Source organism: Oncorhynchus masou, unplaced genomic scaffold (assembly GCF_036934945.1).
Source record: "Oncorhynchus masou masou isolate Uvic2021 unplaced genomic scaffold, UVic_Omas_1.1 unplaced_scaffold_532, whole genome shotgun sequence".
Taxonomy (NCBI): Eukaryota; Metazoa; Chordata; class Actinopteri; order Salmoniformes; family Salmonidae; genus Oncorhynchus; species Oncorhynchus masou.
Window position 1 is genome coordinate 326,645 of NW_027011729.1, and position 17,500 is coordinate 344,144.

The 17,500-nt window shown below is 47.2% G+C and overlaps 1 protein-coding gene and 1 pseudogene across 3 annotated transcripts in view; one reads left to right on the forward strand and one right to left on the reverse strand.

Moving 5' to 3' along the window:
• Positions 1 to 3,147, reverse strand: part of LOC135535929 (protein FAM83G-like) — a 54,069-nt pseudogene extending 50,922 nt beyond the window's left edge.
• Positions 1 to 17,500, forward strand: part of slc5a10 (solute carrier family 5 member 10) — a 111,754-nt gene that overhangs the window by 88,169 nt on the left and 6,085 nt on the right. For all 3 annotated transcript variants that reach the window (XM_064962332.1, XM_064962331.1, XM_064962333.1), the window contains 3 exons: positions 13,139 to 13,246; positions 17,117 to 17,267; positions 17,470 to 17,500. The exon at positions 17,470 to 17,500 is cut by the window's right edge and continues 138 nt beyond it. In XM_064962332.1, the coding sequence (XP_064818404.1) occupies positions 13,139 to 13,246; positions 17,117 to 17,267; positions 17,470 to 17,500 (290 nt within the window). The remainder of the gene's footprint in view (positions 1 to 13,138; positions 13,247 to 17,116; positions 17,268 to 17,469) is intronic.

Consider the following 17,500-nt stretch of genomic DNA (forward strand, 5'->3'; position numbering starts at 1 on the left):
ACTGTGGGTAGTCTACCTTCTGAGCCTGTGATATAGTCTATAGTCTGTACTGTGTGTAGTCTACCTTCTGAGCCTGTGATATAGTCTATAGTCTGTACTGTGTGTAGTCTACCTTCTGAGCCTGTGATATAGTCTATAGTCTGTACTGTGTGTAGTCTACCTTCTGAGCCTGTGATATAGTCTATAGTCTATACTGTGTGTAGTCTACCTTCTGAGCCTGTGATATAGTCTATAGTCTGTACTGTGTGTAGTCTACCTTCTGAGCCTGTGATATAGTCTATAGTCTGTACTGTGTGTAGTCTACCTTCTGAGCCTGTGATATAGTCTATAGTCTATACTATGGGTAGTCTACCTTCTGAGCCTGTGATATAGTCTATAGTCTGTACTGTGTGTAGTCTACCTTCTGAGCCTGTGATATAGTCTATAGTCTGTACTGTGTGTAGTCTACCTTCTGGGCCTGTGATATAGTCTATAGTCTGTACTGTGTGTAGTCTACCTTCTGAGCCTGTGATATAGTCTATAGTCTGTACTGTGTGTAGTCTACCTTCTGAGCCTGTGATATAGTCTATAGTCTGTACTGTGTGTAGTCTACCTTCTGAGCCGGTGATATAGTCTACAGTCTGTACTGTGTGTAGTCTACCTTCTGAGCCTGTGATATAGTCTATAGTCTGTACTGTGGGTAGTCTACCTTCTGAGCCTGTGATATAGTCTATAGTCTGTACTGTGTGTAGTCTACCTTCTGGGCCTGTGATATAGTCTATAGTCTGTACTGTGGGTAGTCTACCTTCTGAGCCTGTGATATAGTCTATAGTCTGTACTGTGTGTAGTCTACCTTCTGAGCCTGTGATATAGTCTATAGTCTGTACTGTGTGTAGTCTACCTTCTGAGCCTGTGATATAGTCTATAGTCTGTACTGTGTGTAGTCTACCTTCTGGGCCTGTGATATAGTCTATAGTCTGTACTGTGGGTAGTCTACCTTCTGGGCCTGTGATATAGTCTATAGTCTGTACTGTGTGTAGTCTACCTTCTGAGCCTGTGATATAGTCTATAGTCTGTACTGTGTGTAGTCTACCTTCTGGGCCTGTGATATAGTCTATAGTCTGTACTGTGTGTAGTCTACCTTCTGAGCCTGTGATATAGTCTATAGTCTGTACTGTGTGTAGTCTACCTTCTGAGCCTGTGATATAGTCTATAGTCTGTACTGTGTGTAGTCTACCTTCTGAGCCTGTGATATAGTCTGTACTGTGGGTAGTCTACCTTCTGAGCCTGTGATATAGTCTATAGTCTGTACTGTGTGTAGTCTACCTTCTGAGCCTGTGATATAGTCTATACTGTGTGTAGTCTACCTTCTGAGCCTGTGATATAGTCTATAGTCTGTACTGTGTGTAGTCTACCTTCTGAGCCTGTGATATAGTCTATAGTCTGTACTGTGTGTAGTCTACCTTCTGGGCCTGTGATATAGTCTATAGTCTGTACTGTGTGTAGTCTACCTTCTGGGCCTGTGATATAGTCTATAGTCTGTACTGTGTGTAGTCTACCTTCTGAGCCTGTGATATAGTCTATAGTCTGTACTGTGTGTAGTCTACCTTCTGAGCCTGTGATATAGTCTATAGTCTGTACTGTGTGTAGTCTACCTTCTGGGCCTGTGATATAGTCTATAGTCTGTACTGTGTGTAGTCTACCTTCTGAGCCTGTGATATAGTCTATAGTCTGTCTGTACTGTGTGTAGTCTACCTTCTGAGCCTGTGATATAGTCTATAGTCTGTACTGTGTGTAGTCTACCTTCTGAGCCTGTGATATAGTCTATAGTCTGTACTGTGGGTAGTCTACCTTCTGAGCCTGTGATATAGTCTATAGTCTGTACTGTGTGTAGTCTACCTTCTGAGCCTGTGATATAGTCTATAGTCTGTACTGTGTGTAGTCTACCTTCTGAGCCTGTGATATAGTCTATAGTCTGTACTGTGTGTAGTCTACCTTCTGAGCCTGTGATATAGTCTATAGTCTGTACTGTGTGTAGTCTACCTTCTGAGCCTGTGATATAGCCTTCCGGACCACCTCCTTGATGTGTGTTTGTCCATCAGCTGGAGGCTGCGTGTGCACGTTGACACGTGTCACTCCTCGGTATGACACGGCGTCGGGCCAGCCCAGGTCCAGGTCGGGTATAGAACCTTCAGAGCGGTCGGGCCAGTACTGTAATGACAGTGGCCCATTGCCCCCGTCATACTCCTTCGGGGACGCGCTGCCCGCTCCAGCCTCGGCCTTGAGGTGCTCGCTTCCAGGCCGGTAGGCCTCCACGGTGCGCGCCAGCCGCAGGAGCTCCGGTTCAGACAGGAAGTGTCGGAGGTCATGTTCACTGAGGTAGCTGCTAAAGGCCTCTCGCCCCCCGGTCAGCAGAGCCTCGAGCGCGAGCCGCTGGTCCTCGCTGTAGAAGAACTCGGGTTTGGACTCGGTCACGCGCCAGTTGATGTGATGCTCATCGAGACACTGCACCTGAGACAGAGCCATGGCGCTACGCTTTATCAATACCTAACTGATAATCACTGACGGATCAATAATATATAAACCCAACAGATATTACCGACCGAGTGTTACTGAAGAACATTAAATATACAATCCCACGGTTGAACCGGGAGATTTACCAAACCTTTCCTACAAGAGTTCAACTGTCTCAACTCATGTTGTATTCGTATCCGTGTACACCAGCTTCCCACGATTTGTCCCATAAAACACGAATAAGGTTTATAATAAATAAAACGGCGACTTTTCTCCTCAAAGCCGAAAGAAACCGAGACCGACTAGTTAATCAGCAGCACCATATAAACTACCGGTCGTCCAAATTGAGTCCGTGCGTCTCCTCGTGTTGTAAAACGCAATAGAATTGAGCAGAAGTATATAGTTACAGGCTGAATGTGAAATGTCTCTGTGAGATTATCACGGGTTCATCTCCCAGTGGAGCCTCAAACCACATCTCATGAACAAACACGCAGACACAGGTAAACCGGGACAAACTTCCCCACCCCGCCACGCCCGGTCGAGCACCGGGGAAGTGTGTTCGTGTGAGTCAGAGGATCTTTTCAAACAGCAGCAGCTTTAATCCAGACGGACGTGGGTGACTTGTTCAACTATTCTGATGACGAGACTCTTTTCAAAAAAGTCTCGTCTGTCTGCGGTTAAAAACTTTTCTCTCGGTTCTATTGTACTGGAAGCGAGGCACTTCCTAGATCCCGTTTAGTTCCTCCAGAAAACTGTTGACAGTTGAAGCAGTTTTGAGACACAACTCTGCGGAGTTTCTTCAAAAGTATCTTGTCCTTTTGTAGACAAAGTCCCAAATACAAAACGAACGGTTAATAATAACGATAGTTAATAACCGCTAATTATCCTGTATCGCGGAGAGATCTAGCGTGTCTGTCTGTAACTCGAGCTGTGAACTCTGTAACGGAAGCTGTTCTCACCGGGGACTCGAGGGCGGAGTGTCCGGTTAGTGGGTCAGTAAATAATAGAGAGAGAACCTAGAAACACTATAACCCCGCCTCATGTGTCGTGGCTAGAAGGTATCCAGCTTTAGTCAGAATCGACTTTTTTTGTAATTATAAAGATCACCACCCCCACTGGTATAAAGATCACCACCCCCACTGGTATAAAGATCACCACCGCCACTGTTATAAAGATCACCACCGCCACTGTTCACACCGACAGTGTTACATTTTGGTTCACCAGAAGTACATTCATTTCCAATGGAACGAGGGTTATAATTGTGTATAGTAATCATAGACATTGAAACCAGGGTAATAATGGTGTATAATAATCATAGACATTATAACCAGGGTAATAATGGTGTATAATAATCATAGACATTATAACCAGGGTAATAATGGTGTGTATAATAATCATAGACATTAAAACCAGGGTAATAATGGTGCATAATAATCATTGTAAAAGAAATGCACACCTATTTCGGCGAGGTGCTGGCTAGCGGAGTAGAAACTAGAAAATAAAAGAGAGCCGTTTCGACAGCCAAGCTGTCTTCATCAGGGTATAATCACAAACCTGCAGGATGACTCGTTTATGTAGTGTCAAAAGACACAGGGGTCTGTAATCATGGCCAGGAGTGGCCTAATATCATTGGTTAATTATCAAATATTAAAATGGCATACAAAGAACAGCATACAAACAACAATTGGATAGCATACGATCATAGATTAATTTGACTACACAAGCTTACAAACAATTACAATGGCAAAGTCACAATAATCACAAGAATGGCTTCAGATCAAAGTCTACGTTGAGACCGAAGGGAGCAAGGGTCTTTAAGTTAAAGATCCAGGCAGCCTCTCGTTTGAACAATAAATTATCAAGGTCACCCCCTCTGCTAGGGAGGGTGACATGTTCGATGCCAATATAACGCAGAGACGAAATCGAGTGGCCTGACTCCAAGAAGTGGGCCGCAACTGGGTAAGTAAATGTTATACACCTAGTGGTGCTACGATGCTCTGAGATACGTACTTTTAATTTGCGCTTTGTTTTACCCACATCATTACCACAAGGACAATTTATAAGATTAATATCTGCCTTAGTGGAGCACGTAATAACACCTTTAATTGGGATCGATTTCCCTGTTTGTGGGTGTTTGAAGGATCTACATTTATAAGTGCCATTGCATTGAGCACAGCCATTACATTTGTAGTTTCCATCCAGTAGGGGCGCAAATAGACGTTGTTCAGGGATATCTTGGGGTGGTAAATCAGAGTGTACCAACTGGTCTCTGAGGCTTCTGCCCAGCGAGAATACGACCAAGGGAAGGTCCGAAAACACATTACCGATACTATCATCGGATTTTAGAATGTGCCAATGTTTGTGAACAATTCCCTTAAATTGTTCAGAGCACTTTGAATAACGGGTAGTTAGAATACAAGAATGAGTCTTTTTGCGAGACTGACCTTGAAAAAGGTCATGTCTCGTTTTGTTTTGAATTTTCTCAATGGCAATATTAATCTGATCAGTCTTGTAGCCCCTCTCCTTGAACTTTCTTTGGGTCTCAGTCATATTGCTGTCGAAATCTGATTGTTTTTTGCAAATTCTTTTGATTCGACAGAATCGGCTGTAGGGCAAACTGTTTTTCAAGGGAAGTGGGTGACAACTATCACCCCCAACAAACTCTTACGATCAGTAGGTTTCCTGTAAAGATCAGTGTATAGAACATTATCTTCACACAAGATCAGAAGATCAAGGAAACTGATTTGACGTGTGTCAGATTGCATAGTAAATCTCACATGTTCAGAACAGGAGTTAAGAAAAGCATGGAACGCCTGGAGCTGTTTGGCATCACTCCTCCGCAGAACAAAAATATCATCAATATACCGTTTCCAAATAATGATTTGAGGCAAGAAAACATTTTTGAGAGGGTTGAAAATAGACTGTTTCTTCATGTAACCCACATACAAATTAGCATAGTTAAGAGCCATGGGGGATCCCATAGCAGTACCCTTAGTTAGGAGCCATGGGGGATCCCATAGCAGTACCCTTAGTTAGGAGCCATGGGAGATCCCATAGCAGTACCCATAGTTAGGAGCCATGGGGGATCCCATAGCAGTACCCATAGTTAGGAGCCATGGGGGATCCCATAGCAGTACCCTTAGTTAGGAGCCATGGGGGATCCCATAGCAGTACCCTTAGTTAGGAGCCATGGGGGATCCCATAGCAGTACCCTTAGTTAGGAGCCATGGGGGATCCCATAGCAGTACCCTTAGTTAGGGGCCATGGGGGATCCCATAGCAGTACCCTTAGTTAGGAGCCATGGGGGATCCCATAGCAGTACCCATAGTTAGGAGCCATGGGGGATCCCATAGTAGTACCATTAGTTAGGAGCCATGGGGGATCCCATAGCAGTACCCATAGTTAGGAGCCATGGGGGATCCCATAGTTAGGAGCCATGGGAGATCCCATAGCAGTACCCTTAGTTAGGAGCCATGGGGGATCCCATAGCAGTACCCTTAGTTAGGAGCCATGGGGGATCCCATAGTTAGGAGCCATGGGAGATCCCATAGCAGTACCCTTAGTTAGGAGCCATGGGGGATCCCATAGCAGTACCCTTAGTTAGGAGCCATGGGGGATCCCATAGCAGTGCCCTTAGTTAGGAGCCATGGGGGATCCCATAGTAGTACCCATAGTTAGGAGCCATGGGGGATCCCATAGCAGTACCCATAGTTAGGAGCCATGGGGGATCCCATAGTAGTACCCTTAGTTAAGAGCCATGGGGGATCCCATAGCAGTACCCTTAGTTAGGAGCCATGGGAGATCCCATAGCAGTACCCTTAGTTAGGAGCCATGGGGGATCCCATAGTAGTACCCTTAGTTAAGAGCCATGGGGGATCCCATAGCAGTTCCCTTAGTTAGGAGCCATGGGGGATCCCATAGTAGTACCCTTAGTTAAGAGCCATGGGGGATCCCATAGCAGTACCCTTAGTTAGGAGCCATGGGAGATCCCATAGCAGTACCCTTAGTTAGGAGCCATGGGGGATCCCATAGCAGTACCCATAGTTAGGAGCCATGGGGGATCCCATAGCAGTGCCCTTAGTTAGGAGCCATGGGGGATCCCATAGCAGTACCCATAGTTAGGAGCCATGGGGGATCCCATAGCAGTACCCATAGTTAGGAGCCATGGGGGATCCCATAGCAGTACCCTTAGTTAGGAGCCATGGGGGATCCCATAGCAGTACCCTTAGTTAGGAGCCATGGGGGATCCCATAGTAGCACCCTTAGTTAAGAGCCATGGGGGATCCCATAGCAGTACCCTTAGTTAGGAGCCATGGGAGATCCCATAGCAGTACCCTTAGTTAGGAGCCATGGGGGATCCCATAGCAGTACCCATAGTTAGGAGCCATGGGGGATCCCATAGCAGTACCCTTAGTTAGGAGCCATGGGGGATCCCATAGTTAGGAGCCATGGGGGATCCCATAGCAGTACCCATAGTTAGGAGCCATGGGGGATCCCATAGCAGTACCCTTAGTTAGGAGCCATGGGGGATCCCATAGCAGTACCCATAGTTAGGTGCCATGGGGGATCCCATAGTAGTACCCTTAGTTAAGAGCCATGGGGGATCCCATAGCAGTACCCTTAGTTAGGAGCCTTGGGGGATCCCATAGCAGTACCCTTAGTTAGGAGCCATGGGGGGTCCCATAGCAGTACCCATAGTTAGGAGCCATGGGGGATCCCATAGCAGTACCCATAGTTAGGAGCCATGGGGGATCCCATAGCAGTACCCTTAGTTAGGAGTCTTGGGGGATCCCATAGCAGTACCCTTAGTTAGAAGCCATGGGGGATCCCATAGCAGTACCCTTAGTTAAGAGCCATGGGGGATCCCATAGCAGTACCCTTAGTTAGGAGCCTTGGGGGATCCCATAGCAGTACCCTTAGTTAGGAGCCATGGGGGATCCCATAGCAGTACCCTTAGTTAGGAGCCATGGGGGATCCCAATAGCAGTACCCATAGTTAGGAGCCTTGGGGGATCCCCTAGCAGAACCCTTAGTTAGGAGCCATGGGGATCCCATAGCAGTACCCATAGTTAGGAGCCATGGGGGATCCCATAGTAGTACCCTTAGTTAAGAGCCATGGGGGATCCCATAGCAGTACCCTTAGTTAGGAGCCATGGGGGATCCCATAGCAGTACCCTTAGTTAGGAGCCATGGGGGATCCCATAGCAGTACCCTTAGTTAGGAGCCTTGGGGGATCCCATAGCAGTACCCTTAGTTAGGAGCCATGGGGGATCCCATAGCAGTACCCTTAGCTAGGAGCCATGGGGGATCCCATAGCAGTACCCTTAGTTAGGAGCCATGGGGGATCCCATAGCAGTACCCTTAGTTAGGAGCCATGGGGGATCCCATAGCAGTGCCCATAGTTAGGAGCCATGGGGGATCCCATAGTAGTACCCTTAGTTAGGAGCCATGGGAGATCCCATAGCAGTACCCTTAGCTAGGAGCCATGGGGGATCCCATAGCAGTACCCTTAGTTAGGAGCCATGGGAGATCCCATAGCAGTACCCTTAGTTAGGAGCCATGGGGGATCCCATAGCAGTACCCATAGTTAGGAGCCATGGGGGATCCCATAGCAGTACCCTTAGTTAGGAGCCATGGGGGATCCCATAGTTAGGAGCCATGGGGGATCCCATAGCAGTACCCATAGTTAGGAGCCATGGGGGATCCCATAGCAGTACCCTTAGTTAGGAGCCATGGGGGATCCCATAGCAGTACCCATAGTTAGGAGCCATGGGGGATCCCATAGTAGTACCCTTAGTTAAGAGCCATGGGGGATCCCATAGCAGTACCCTTAGTTAGGAGCCTTGGGGGATCCCATAGCAGTACCCTTAGTTAGGAGCCATGGGGGGTCCCATAGCAGTACCCATAGTTAGGAGCCATGGGGGATCCCATAGCAGTACCCATAGTTAGGAGCCATGGGGGATCCCATAGCAGTACCCTTAGTTAGGAGCCTTGGGGGATCCCATAGCAGTACCCTTAGTTAGAAGCCATGGGGGATCCCATAGCAGTACCCTTAGTTAAGAGCCATGGGGGATCCCATAGCAGTACCCTTAGTTAGGAGCCTTGGGGGATCCCATAGCAGTACCCTTAGTTAGGAGCCATGGGGGATCCCATAGCAGTACCCTTAGTTAGGAGCCATGGGGGATCCCAATAGCAGTACCCATAGTTAGGAGCCTTGGGGGATCCCCTAGCAGAACCCTTAGTTAGGAGCCATGGGAATCCCATAGCAGTACCCATAGTTAGGAGCCATGGGGGATCCCATAGTAGTACCCTTAGTTAAGAGCCATGGGGGATCCCATAGCAGTACCCTTAGTTAGGAGCCATGGGGGATCCCATAGCAGTACCCTTAGTTAGGAGCCATGGGGGATCCCATAGCAGTACCCTTAGTTAGGAGCCTTGGGGGATCCCATAGCAGTACCCTTAGTTAGGAGCCATGGGGGATCCCATAGCAGTACCCTTAGCTAGGAGCCATGGGGGATCCCATAGCAGTACCCTTAGTTAGGAGCCATGGGGGATCCCATAGCAGTACCCTTAGTTAGGAGCCATGGGGGATCCCATAGCAGTATCAAATCAAATCAAATTTTTATTTGTCACATACACATGGTTAGCAGATGTTAATGCGAGTGTAGCGAAATGCTTGTGCTTCTAGTTCCGACAATGCAGTAATAACCAACAAGTAATCTAACTAGCAATTCCTAAACTACTGTCTTATACACAGTGTAAGGGGATAAAGAATATGTACATAAGGACATATGAATGAGTGATGGTACAGAGCAGCATAGGCAAGATACAGTAGATGGTATCGAGTACAGTATATACATATGAGATGAGTATGTAAACAAAGTGGCATAGTTAAAGTGGCTAGTGATACATGTATTACATAAGGATGCAGTCGATGATATAGAGTACAGTATATACGTATGCATATGAGATGAATAATGGAGGGTAAGTAATATTATATAAGGTAGCATTGTTTAAAGTGGCTAGTGATATATTTACATAATTTCCCATCAATTCCCATTATTAAAGTGGCTGGAGTTGAGTCAGTGTCAGTGTGTTGGCAGCAGCCACTCAATGTTAGTGGTGGTTGTTTAACAGTCTGATGGCCTTGAGATAGAAGCTGTTTTTCAGTCTCTCGGTCCCAGCTTTGATGCACCTGTACTGACCTCGCCTTCTGGATGATAGCGGGGTGAACAGGCAGTGGCTCGGGTGGTTGATGTCCTTGATGATCTTTATGGCCTTCCTGTAACATTGGGTGGTGTAGGTGTCCTGGAGGGCAGGTAGTTTGCCCCGGTGATGCGTTGTGCAGACCTCACTACCCTCTGGAGAGCCTTACGGTTGAGGGCGGAGCAGTTGCCGTACCAGGCGGTGATACAGCCCGCCAGGATGCTCTCGATTGTGCATCTGTAGAAGTTTGTGAGTGCTTTTGGTGACAAGCCGAATTTCTTCAGCCTCCTGAGGTTGAAGAGGCGCTGCTGCGCCTTCTTCACGATGCTGTCTGTGTGAGTGGACCAATTCAGTTTGTCTGTGATGTGTATGCCGAGGAACTTAAAACTTGCTACTCTCTCCACAGTACCCTTCGTCTGAATAAAGTAATCATGTAGAAACATGAAATAGTTGTGTGTGAGTACTATTTCAGCCACTGTTATAATGCAGGGACTGGAAGGTAGTTCATTAGGGTCACGTTGCAGAAGAAAATGTTCCATAGCTTCAATACCGCCCTCGTGTGGAATATTAGTGTATAACGACTCAACATCAAAAGTAACTAACCAGGTATTCTCAGGGAGAGGATCAAGAGATTCAATAATAGAGATCATACTACTGGTGTCCTTTACAAAGGAGGGGAGCTGTTCTGAGACCATACTGCTGGTGTCCTTTAGGAGGGGAGCTGTTCTGAGACCATACTGCTGGTGTCCTTTAGGAGGGGAGCTGTTCTGAGACCATACTGCTGGTGTCCTTTAGGAGGGGAGCTGTTCTGAGACCATACTGCTGGTGTCCTTTAGGAGGGGAGCTGTTCTGAGACCATACTGCTGGTGTCCTTTAGGAGGGGAGCTGTTCTGAGACCATACTGCTGGTGTCCTTTAGGAGGGGAGCTGTTCTGAGACCATACTGCTGGTGTCCTTTAGGAGGGGAGCTGTTCTGAGACCATACTGCTGGTGTCCTTTAGGAGGGGAGCTGTTCTGAGACCATACTGCTGGTGTCCTTTAGGAGGGGAGCTGTTCTGAGACCATACTGCTGGTGTCCTTTACAAAGGAGGGGAGCTGGTCTGAGACCATACTGCTGGTGTCCTTTAGGAGGGGAGCTGTTCTGAGACCATACTGCTGGTGTCCTTTAGGAGGGGAGCTGTTCTGAGACCATACTGCTGGTGTCCTTTAGGAGGGGAGCTGTTCTGAGACCATACTGCTGGTGTCCTTTAGGAGGGGAGCTGTTCTGAGACCATACTGCTGGTGTCCTTTAGGAGGGGAGCTGTTCTGAGACCATACTGCTGGTGTCCTTTAGGAGGGGAGCTGTTCTGAGACCATACTGCTGGTGTCCTTTAGGGGGAGCTGTTCTGAGACCATACTGCTGGTGTCCTTTAGGAGGGGAGCTGTTCTGAGACCATACTGCTGGTGTCCTTTAGGAGGGGAGCTGTTCTGAGACCATACTGCTGGTGTCCTTTAGGAGGGGAGCTGTTCTGAGACCAGACTGCTGGTGTCCTTTAGGAGGGGAGCTGTTCTGAGACCATACTGCTGGTGTCCTTTAGGAGGGGAGCTGTTCTGAGACCATACTGCTGGTGTCCTTTAGGAGGGGAGCTGTTCTGAGACCAGACTGCTGGTGTCCTTTAGGAGGGGAGCTGTTCTGAGACCATACTGCTGGTGTCCTTTAGGAGGGGAGCTGTTCTGAGACCATACTGCTGGTGTCCTTTAGGAGGGGAGCTGGTCTGAGACCATACTGCTGGTGTCCTTTAGGAGGGGAGCTGTTCTGAGACCAGACTGCTGGTGTCCTTTAGGAGGGGAGCTGTTCTGAGACCATACTGCTGATGTCCTTTAGGAGGGGAGCTGTTCTGAGACCATACTGCTGGTGTCCTTTAGGAGGGGAGCTGTTCTGAGACCATACTGCTGGTGTCCTTTAGGAGGGGAGCTGTTCTGAGACCATACTGCTGGTGTCCTTTAGGAGGGGAGCTGTTCTGAGACCATACTGCTGGTGTCCTTTAGGAGGGGAGCTGTTCTGAGACCAGACTGCTGGTGTCCTTTAGGAGGGGAGCTGTTCTGAGACCATACTGCTGGTGTCCTTTAGGAGGGGAGCTGTTCTGAGACCATACTGCTGGTGTCCTTTAGGAGGGGAGCTGTTCTGATACCATACTGCTGGTGTCCTTTAGGAGGGGAGCTGTTCTGATACCATACTGCTGGTGTCCTTTACAAAGGAGGGGAGCTGTTCTGAGACCAGACTGCTGGTGTCCTTTAGGAGGGGAGCTGTTCTGATACCATACTGCTGGTGTCCTTTACAAAGGAGGGGAGCTGTTCTGAGACCAGACTGCTGGTGTCCTTTAGGAGGGGAGCTGTTCTGAGACCATACTGCTGGTGTCCTTTAGGAGGGGAGCTGTTCTGAGACCAGACTGCTGGTGTCCTTTAGGAGGGGAGCTGTTCTGAGACCATACTGCTGGTGTCCTTTAGGAGGGGAGCTGTTCTGAGACCATACTGCTGGTGTCCTTTACAAAGGAGAGGAGCTGTTCTGAGACCATACTGCTGGTGTCCTTTAGGAGGGGAGCTGTTCTGAGACCATACTGCTGGTGTCCTTTAGGAGGGGAGCTGTTCTGAGACCATACTGCTGGTGTCCTTTAGGAGGGGAGCTGTTCTGAGACCATACTGCTGGTGTCCTTTAGGAGGAGCTGTTCTGAGACCATACTGCTGGTGTCCTTTAGGAGGGGAGCTGTTCTGAGACCATACTGCTGGTGTCCTTTAGGAGGGGAGCTGTTCTGAGACCATACTGCTGGTGTCCTTTAGGAGGGGAGCTGTTCTGAGACCATACTGCTGGTGTAATAATGGTGTATAATAATCATAGACATTATAACCAGGGTAATAATGGTGTGTAATAATCATAGACATTATAACCAGGGTAATAATGGTGTATAATAATCATAGACATTATAACCAGGGTAATAATGGTGTATAATAATCATAGACATTATAACCAGGGTAATAATGGTGTATAATAATCATAGACATTATAACCAGGGTAATAATGGTGTATAATAATCATAGACATTATAACCAGGGTAATAATGGTGTATAATAATTATAGACATTATAACCAGGGTAATAATGGTGTGTAATAATCATAGACATTATAACCAGGGTAATAATGGTGTGTATAATAATTATAGACATTATAACCAGGGTATTAATGGTGTGTATAATAATCATAGACATTATAACCAGGGTAATAATGGTGTGTATAATAATCATAGACATTATAACCAGGGTAATAATGGTGTGTATAATAATTATAGACATTATAACCAGGGTAATAATGGTGTGTATAATAATTATAGACATTATAACCAGGGTATTAATGGTGTGTATAATAATCATAGACATTAAAACCAGGGTAATAACTGTGTGTTCCAGACTCGGTGGGGTGTGTGGACCCAGAAGAGTGTGTGAGGGTGTGTGGAGCGGAGGTGGGCTGCTCCAACATCGCCTTCCCCAAACTGGTCATCGAACTCATGCCTAGCGGTGAGTGGGTGTGTGTAATGCTGTATGTGTAAAAGCCTGGTGTAGAATGTATCAGTCTTGTCTGGGTGGTGTAGATTGTATCAGTCATGTCTGGGTGGTGTAGAATGTATCTGTCATGTCTGGGTGGTGTAGAATGTATCTGTCATGTCTGGGTGGTGTAGAATATATCCGTCATGTCTGGGTGGTGTAGAATGTATCCGTCATGTCTGGGTGGTGTAAAATGTCTCTGGGTGGTGTAGAATGTATTTGTCATGTCCCTGGGTGGTGTAGAATGTCTCTGGGTGGGGTAGAATGTATCAGTCATGTCCCTGGGTGGTGTAGAATGTATCCGTCATGTCTCCGGGTGGTGTAGAATGTCTCTGGGTGGTGTAGAATGTCTCTGGGTGGTGTAGAATGTCCCTGGGTGGTGTAGAATGTATCCGTCATGTCTCCGGGTGGTGTAGAATGTCTCTTGGTGGTGTAGAATGTCTCTGGGTGGTGTAGAATGTCTCTTGGTGGTGTAGATTGTGTCCGTCATGTCTCTGGGTGGTGTAGAATGTATCTGGGTGGTGTAGAATGTATCAGTCATGTCTCTGGGTGTTGTAGAATGTATCCGTCATGTCTGGGTGGTGTAGAATGTCCCTGGGTGGTGTAGAATGTATCTGTCATTTTCTGGGTGGTGTAAAATGTATCTGTAATGTCTCTGGGTTGTGTAGAATGTACCAGTCATGTCTGGGTGGTGTAGAATGTCCCTGGGTGGTGTAGAATGTATCAGTCATGTCTCTGCGTGGTGTAGAATGTCCCTTGGTGGTGTAGAATGTATCTGTCATGTCTCTGGGTGGTGTAAAATGTATCTGTAATGTCTCTGGGTTGTGTAGAATGTATCAGTCATGTCTGGGTGGTGTAGAATGTCCCTGGGTGGTGTAGAATGTATCAGTCATGTCTCTGCGTGGTGTAGAATGTCTCTGGGTGGTGTAGAATGTATCTGTAATGTCTCTGGGTTGTGTAGAATGTATCTGTCATGTCTCTGGGTGGTGTAGAATGTATCAGTCATGTCTCTGGGTGGTGTAGAATGTGTCCGGGTGGTGTAGAATGTATTAGTCATGTCTCTGGGTGGTGTAGAATGTGTCCGGGTGGTGTAGAATGTATTAGTCATGTCTCTGGGTTGTGTAGAATGTCTCTGGGTGGTGTAGAATGTATCTGTCATGTCTCTGGGTGGTGTAGAATGTCTCTAGGTGGTGTAGAATGTTCTGGGTGGTGTAGAATGTGTCTATAGGTGGTGTAGAATGTATTAGTCATGTCTCTGGGTTGTGTAGAATGTCTCTGGGTGGTGTCGAATGTATCAGTCATGTCTCTGGGTGGTGTAGAATGTGTCCGGGTGGTGTACAATGTATTAGTCATTTCTCTGGGTTGTGTAGAATGTCTCTAGGTGGTGTAGAATGGATTGGAATAGACAATACCACAGGCTTGGCTTGGAATAGACAATACCACAGGCTAGGCTTGAATTGGAATAGACAATACCATGGGCTTGAATTGGAATAGACAATACCATGGGCTTGAATTGGAATAGACAATACCATGGGCTTGAATTGGAATAGACAATACCGTGGGGTTGGCTTGGATTGGAATAGACAATACCATGGGCTTGAATTGGAATAGACAATACCATGGGGTTGGCTTGGATTGGAATAGACAATACCGTGGGGTTGGCTTGAATTGGAATAGACAATACCATGGGCTTGAATTGGAATAGACAATACCATGGGTTTGAATTGGAATAGACAATACCGTGGGGTTGGCTTGCATTGGAATAGACAATACCACAGGCTTGGATTGGAATAGACAATACCGTGGGGTTGGCTTGGATTGGAATAGACAATACCGTGGGGTTGGCTTGAATTGGAATAGACAATACCATGGGCTTGGATTGGAATAGACAATACCATGGGCTTGAATTGGAATAGACAATACCATGGGTTTGAATTGGAATAGACAATACCGTGGGGTTGGCTTGCATTGGAATAGACAATACCACAGGCTTGGATTGGAATAGACAATACCGTGGGGTTGGCTTGAATTGGAATAGACAATACCATGGGCTTGGATTGGAATAGACAATACCATGGGCTTGAATTGGAATAGACAATACCGTGGGGTTGGCTTGAATTGGAATAGACAATACCATGGGCTTGAATTGGAATAGACAATATACCATGAACTTGAATTGGAATAGACAATACCACAGGGTTGGCTTGAATTGGAATAGACAATACCATGGGCTTGAATTGGAATAGACAATACCACGGGGTTGGCTTGAATCGGAATAGACAATACCATGTGCTTGAATTGGAATAGACAATACCACGGAGTTGGCTTGAATTGGAATAGACAATACCATGGGCTTGAATTGGAATAGACAATACCATGGGGTTGGCTTGAATCGGAATAGACAATACCATGGGGTTGGCTTGAATCGGAATAGACAATACCATGGGGTTGGCTTGAATTGGAATAGACACCAGATTGACAAGAACTGAACCCTCAGCCCTGTGCCTTGAATGAGGATGTGGATTAAAACGAGTCAATAAGGGTTACCTCTAACCCGTACACTAACCCCTAACCCCTAATCCTAACCTCTAACCCTAACCTGTGTGTATTCCATGTGTGTGTGTGTAGGTCTGTGGGGCTGATGATTCCATGTGTGTGTGTGTGTGTGTGTTGGTCTGCGGGGCTGATGATTCCATGTGTGTGTGTGTGTGTGTGTGTGTAGGTCTGTGGGGGCTGATGATTCCATGTGTGTGTGTGTGTGTGTTGGTCTGCGGGGCTGATGATTCCATGTGTGTGTGTGTGTGTGTGTTGGTCTGTGGGGCTGATGATTCCATGTGTGTGTGTGTGTGTGTGTTGGTCTGTGGGGCTGATGATTCCATGTGTGTGTGTGTAGGTCTGTGGGGCTGATGATTCCATGTGTGTGTGTGTGTGTGTGTAGGTCTGTGGGGGCTGATGATTCCATGTGTGTGTGTGTGTGTGTGTAGGTCTGTGGGGCTGATGATTCCATGTGTGTGTGTGTTGGTCTGTGGGGCTGATGATTCCATGTGTGTGTGTGTAGGTCTGTGGGGCTGATGATTCCATGTGTGTGTGTGTGTGTGTGTAGGTCTGTGGGGGCTGATGATTCCATGTGTGTGTGTGTGTAGGTCTGTGGGGCTGATGATTCCATGTGTGTGTGTGTGTGTGTGTAGGTCTGTGGGGCTGATGATTCCATGTGTGTGTGTGTAGGTCTGTGGGGCTGATGATTCCATGTGTGTGTGTGTAGGTCTGCGGGGGCTGATGATTCCATGTGTGTGTGTGTAGGTCTGTGGGGGCTGATGATTCCATGTGTGTGTGTGTAGGTCTGCGGGGCTGATGATTCCATGTGTGTGTGTGTGTGTGTGTGTGTGTGTAGGTCTGTGGGGCTGATGATTCCATGTGTGTGTGTGTAGGTCTGTGGGGGCTGATGATTCCATGTGTGTGTGTGTAGGTCTGTGGGGCTGATGATTCCATGTGTGTGTGTGTGTAGGTCTGTGGGGCTGATGATTCCATGTGTGTGTGTGTAGGTCTGTGGGGCTGATGATTCCATGTGTGTGTGTGTTGGTCTGTGGGGCTGATGATTCCATGTGTGTGTGTGTAGGTCTGCGGGGCTGATGATTCCATGTGTGTGTGTGTGTGTGTGTGTGTGTACGTCTGTGGGGCTGATGATTCCATGTGTGTGTGTGTAGGTCTGCGGGGCTGATGATTCCATGTGTGTGTGTGTGTGTGTGTGTGTGTACGTCTGTGGGGCTGATGATTCCATGTGTGTGTGTGTGTGTGTGTAGGTCTGCGGGGCTGATGATTCCATGTGTGTGTGTGTGTGTGTAGGTCTGCGGGGGCTGATGATAGCAGTGATGATGGCGGCTCTGATGTCATCGTTGACCTCTATCTTTAACTCCTCCTCCACGCTCTTCACCATGGACATCTGGAAGAAGTACCGCACGTACGCCTCGGAACGGGAGCTGCTATTGGTCGGCAGGTAAGTCACTCACACAGGAACAGCTGCTATTGGTGGGCAGGTCAGTCACTCATATAGGAACAGCTACTGCTTAGACAGGTTCTATTAGGTTATATTCTTAGAGATAATGTCATTGTATACGGTTCCTAAATCTCCACTGTGTGTGTGTGTGTGTGTGTGTGTGTGTGTGTGTGTGTGTGTGTGTGTGTGTGTGTGTGTGTAGGATAGTAACAGTGATTCTGGTGGTGATAAGC